Raw genomic sequence first — 5,208 nt, forward strand, 5'->3', positions numbered from 1 at the left:
GTGGGCAGCCAACAGGCCCCCCTAGTCTCTACCCCACCTATAGCCACGTTACATCATCTGTGGCTGGGGAGGCTCGGCTCCTGGAATTGCTACCTGCCCCGGGACACACAGAGAATGAACAGCCAAGTAAATTAAATCAGCGTTCCCTACCTTCATGGCACCCATAGCTTGGAAAGTCACCGCCAATCTCGAAGGGGTCAGTGCTGCCAGTATCGCGTTGAATCTTGCACTCTTATCCTCAATAGGGGAGTAGTACTGCCCACCTGGAGCCAGTGAACCGAACCTGTGTGGGGGAGGGGCTGGTCAACAAAGGAAATCATGGTACCACCCATGACGAGGTCGGGCAGCTCCCACCTCCATACCCGAGAGGGCTCCTGGGCCTCCACATCCTGTTACCTCCCCTAGGGGATAGCAGGGTGGGGACAAGGGAACTGTCCTCCCAGGAGGCACTGACAAAGGGGAAAGCAGGCATTCTGCCACTCCCGGGCTGGGACTTGGCAGGGGCCCCTGACAAAGACAGGCATGAGGAGTGCAGCCATCAAACTGACACCAGAGCCTGAGTGTGAAGACTGCCTGCCCGTCAATCACTTCTTCATTGTTGAGCTGTAATTCACACACCATAAAAATCCCCCTTTCAAAGTGTATAGTTCAATGGTTTTCAGTATCTTCACAAGCTGTGCAACCATCACCGCTATCTAGCTCCAGACGTTGCATCACCCCAGAAGGAAGCTGTGTGCCATACCTCCCAGCCCTGGCCCTGCAGCTACTCTGTCCCTGTGGACCTGTCTGTTCTGGACGTCTCCCATTCATGGAATCACATGCCATGGGGCTTCAGTGTCTGGCTTCCCTCAGAGAGCGCTGTTCTCGAGTCCATGTGTGGAGAAGGCTGTGCTGACGTCTCCTTTATTTTCATGGCCGAGTAACGGTCCATTGTACGGACTCATTACATTTCGTTTATCCATTCATTCATTGGTTTCCGTAAACCAATGAATGAATGGATAAACGAAATGTAATGGATATTTGGATCATTTCCACTTTTTTGGCTATTATGGATAATTATTCTATGAACATCAGTGTACAGTTTTTTGGGTGGATGTCTATTTTCGATTCTCAGGTGAATGATGTCATCATACATACCAGGAATAAAATCACTGAGTCATACAAAAACATCAAATTTCTGAGGAACTGCCAGGAACTTTCCAAGTAGCCAGGACCATCTTACATCCCACCGGCAATGTGCGGCCGTTCCGATGTCCCCACATCCTCGCCGAGGTTGCCATCTCCCCTGACTCTCATGTTACAGCCACAAGGGTGGGTATGAAGTGGTCTTTCATTGTGATTTTGACTGGCATTTCCCTAATGACAATGAAGTTTAGCGTCTTTTCTTGTGCTTATCGGCCATTTGTTGGTCTTCTTTAGAGAAATGTCTATTCAGATTTTCACCCATTTTTAATTGGATCATTTGTCTTTTTTATTGTTAAACTGTAATAGTTCTTTTTATATCGTGGATACTAGATGCTTTTATGATATATATGATTTACAAATATTTTCTCCCATTCTATAGATTATCTTTTCACGTTATTCATAACATCCCTTGAAGCACAAAAGTTTTTTAATTTTGACGAAGTCTAATTTATCTATTTTCTTTGGTTGCTTGTGCTTTTGGTATCGCATATAATAATAAATTACATTTAGATCCGTGATCCAGTTTGAGTTCATTTCTATATATGGTATGCGGCAAAAGCCCAGCTTCATTCTTTTGCATGTGGACATCCAGTTGTCCCCGTACCATTTGTTGAAAAGACTGTTCTCTCCCCATTAAATTGCCTTGTCACTCTTGTTGAGTATTAAGTGAACATAAATATAAGAGTTTATTTCTAGACTATACATATAATAGGACAGATATACATATATACATATATATATATATATATCTCCTCTTTCTCTCTCTTTCTTTATATATATCCTTATCTAGACTATATATATGACACATATATATATATCTGTATGTGATACCACACTGTCTTGATTACTGTAGATTTGTAGTACGTTTACAGATTGGAAGCGTGGGTCCTCCTGCTGTGTTTTCCTTTATTGAGATTGTTTTGGCTGTTCTGGATATCTTGTATTTCCATATGAATTTTAAGACCACTTTCTCAATTTCCACAAGTAAAGACAGCTGGGATTTTCATAGGGATTTCACTGAAAATCTACATCTCTTCACTGTCCTATTTTTGATCAAATAATGAAGCAGGCTCCCCAGAGTGGGACTTCTCCCCTCCAAACAGCTATGTTTCTGCTGCTGTTCTGTGTGTGAGTGGTGGGGTGGGAAGTGGGGAGGCACAGGGCAGGGGAAACAGTTTCAATGCCAATGGCATGGCTTCAAAATCAAGTCTGGCTTCTCAAAGAATATTCTAGGTATGCCCATGTCTCCTACAGACCATGTGGCTCTCTGTAGTTTTTCTTTCTGGTTGAATCTTCTTTTTACTCTCTAGTGCACTGGATAGATGCTAAGCCAGTGGGTCCGGCTTCTGGCGCAGGACAGTCCAGGCCACTGAGACCCTAAAGGATGGGCCAGACATAGGAGGCTCCATATCTCGGTGCTCCTGCCTCCTCCCCATCCCCGAGTGGAATGATGCCATCAGTGGTCAGGGCCCATGAAGGCGCCTAGGGAAGGGGCTGGTCCCCCCTCATGCTGCCACGGGGCAGCTCCCAGGGGGCCTCAGGGCTTCACCACCCACCAGCACAGCTGCAAAGCAGCTTTCAATGTTTCCACTTTATTTCCTACCAGTCCACCTGGGGGAAAGCTAACAAATAGAATTTGGTCCTTTTTAAGTTTGTTTCCCCCACATTTTTCTTAAACTTTTGGCACCTATGACTTTACCTGCCAGCAAGAACTTACAGGAAACAAAAAAAGGTGAGACATTAAAGGGAAGTCTATAGGAAAGCAAGGAGCCAGCCTGATTGGAGACCTTTTCACAGACTGCAGAGGACTCTGGCTCACGATTTCCACTGGACACACGAAACGCTGCTGAGAAAAGTGAAGTCGTTGGCATTTCTGAGCCTCCGTGAAAAGCATTGTGAGTCCCTGGACTGTACCTGTAGAAGCCACCATCACTTCATTGTTTAGCCACTTGGACCGCACTGAGGGATCTAAGAGGTGATACTGAGCACCTGTGACATTTATCCACCCAGCAGTGCTAGTTATAGCAGCCTTCCAGGCTAAAAGGTGGTGCCTTATCTCCTGCCACCTGCAGAGCCAGTTACACCCACTGGTTTATGATAGGGAAAAAAAAAAAGGAAGGAAGGAAAGAAGGAAGGAAGGAAGGAAGGCATAGCATCCAGTAACAGAAAGAAAGAAAGGAAGGAAGGAAGGAAGGAAGGAAGGAAGGAAGGAAGGAAGGAAGGAAACAACCTAAATACCCAACAATAAGGGATTGATTACGTAGTTATTTAACGGTCTGTTGTGGCAACGTTAAAAATGACCACGCGTGTGTGTACTTACTGTTTCATAGAGACTTGTACATATTGTGCTAAACAGATTACAAGTTATAAAGAATAGAGTATATAAGTGGCTCCGTAAAAACCAAACATATTTCTTTCTTTAGATACATCTTCAGGGAGAACAGCCTAAAGACTTACGCGTTAAAGCGCAACACATATTGTGTCTGGGTAACAGCATCTTGCTTGGATCATTTAAATTTTTCCAATCAGCTCATCTACACTTCCAGTGAGTTGTCAGGTTACAATGTGCCACCTGCCCGTGACACCAAGAGCTGGCCGGGTGGGAGACAAGAAAGCCATGACACAGTACCCTGAGTTAGGAGGAAGTACTCACTTATCCAACAGGTTGTCCCTTGGTATCCGAACCTTGTCAAATATTAAAATCCCATTATCCACACCATGCAAACCTAGAGAGAACAGACATGAATAGAGCTGCAGGGTGAATCCGGGCGAGCGTCAGAAATACATCCCTGCATCCCCGGTGGCCCTACTCCATTTATTCCTTCCAGAACTGGAGATGCATTTTATTTGGGGTGGGGGTGGGAGTGCTGTTTGTTTCCTTGAAGAGTTGCGGGGGTGTCGGGAGGCCACAGCAGCCTGCCTGAGCGGCCGCTGTAACAAAAAAAGGAAGCATCCCCAGCAATAGAAAGACCGTCAGCTGGACACAGAGGGGACAGGAGCCTGCAGCCCAGGATAGCAGAGCTCAGGCTCCTCCCCAGCACTGGGCGAGTACACGACCAAATGCCTGAGAGACAAGCAGACACCACATAGACGGTGGGGGTTCCTCACAACCCTGTCAGAGCCAGGCCCGCCCTGTGTCCACCTCGCCCTTGGGGAGCCTTCATCTGGGGGAAGCCATCACTTTAGCCACATCCGTAGGAGAACGCTGTCCCTTCGCAAGGGCACACCTGCACTGGGAGCGCCCCAGGACAGGACCGGCACTGCTCCACAAGGACCGGCCACCCTCTGCTCCCAGGAACACTTGACACTGAGGCATTGTCTCGGGGCTGGGCCAGTGAGGGCAGTCCCCTCGGGAGACACTTCACACCCACCTGCAGCTGCTCTGCAGCCACCATGCAGAGGTCAGGGGTGGATAAAGTCTAAGGGGCCAGGGCAAAACCACCCCTCCACCAAAGGTTTGTCTTCCCCCTCTGCTCTCCCTTCCCTCTCTGCTCCTTCTCCCCAACCTGTCTTCTGGCCTGACCTCAGCTGAGGATGACCGGTGGAGCCCACAGATGTGACCTGCCATCACTAAGCGTTACGGCTGAACTGTGCCCACCCCAGATTCATATGTTGGAGCCCTCACCTCCAGGACCTGTGGACAGCATCTTACTTGGAGACAGGGTCTTTATAGAGGTATGCAACTTATAATGGGGTCATTAGGGTGGGCCTAGTCCAGGTGACTAAGACCCCTGTAGGAAGGAGAAATCTGGACACAGATGTGTGCACAGGAAGAAAGCCATGTGAACATGAGGACAGCCACCTACCTACGAGCCAAGGAAGAGGCCTGGGACAGGGCCTCCTTCAGAGCCCTCAAAAGGAACCAACTCTGCCAGCATCTTGGTCCCAGACTTGTCACCTCTGGAACTGGGACAACAGCCTTAGCAAAGTAATCCACTAAGCTGAGCTGAGGACACACCACAGGTCTGGCGGCTCGGGGGCAGGAAATAGAAAGCTTCTACCTGCCCTCCAAGAGTCCCCAGG

General features: G+C 48.0%; 1 protein-coding gene across 1 annotated transcript in view; it reads right to left on the reverse strand.

The window, feature by feature from the left end:
* Positions 1-5,208, reverse strand: part of ACOXL (acyl-CoA oxidase like) — a 201,364-nt gene that overhangs the window by 188,989 nt on the left and 7,167 nt on the right. Inside the window, exons 7-8 of the mRNA XM_006909483.3 lie at positions 3,839-3,911; positions 151-283 (exon numbers count right to left, since the gene is read on the reverse strand). Coding sequence (XP_006909545.1) covers positions 151-283; positions 3,839-3,911 — 206 coding nt within the window. The remainder of the gene's footprint in view (positions 1-150; positions 284-3,838; positions 3,912-5,208) is intronic.

Source organism: Pteropus alecto, unplaced genomic scaffold (assembly GCF_000325575.1).
Source record: "Pteropus alecto unplaced genomic scaffold, ASM32557v1 scaffold223, whole genome shotgun sequence".
Lineage (NCBI taxonomy): Eukaryota > Metazoa > Chordata > Mammalia > Chiroptera > Pteropodidae > Pteropus > Pteropus alecto.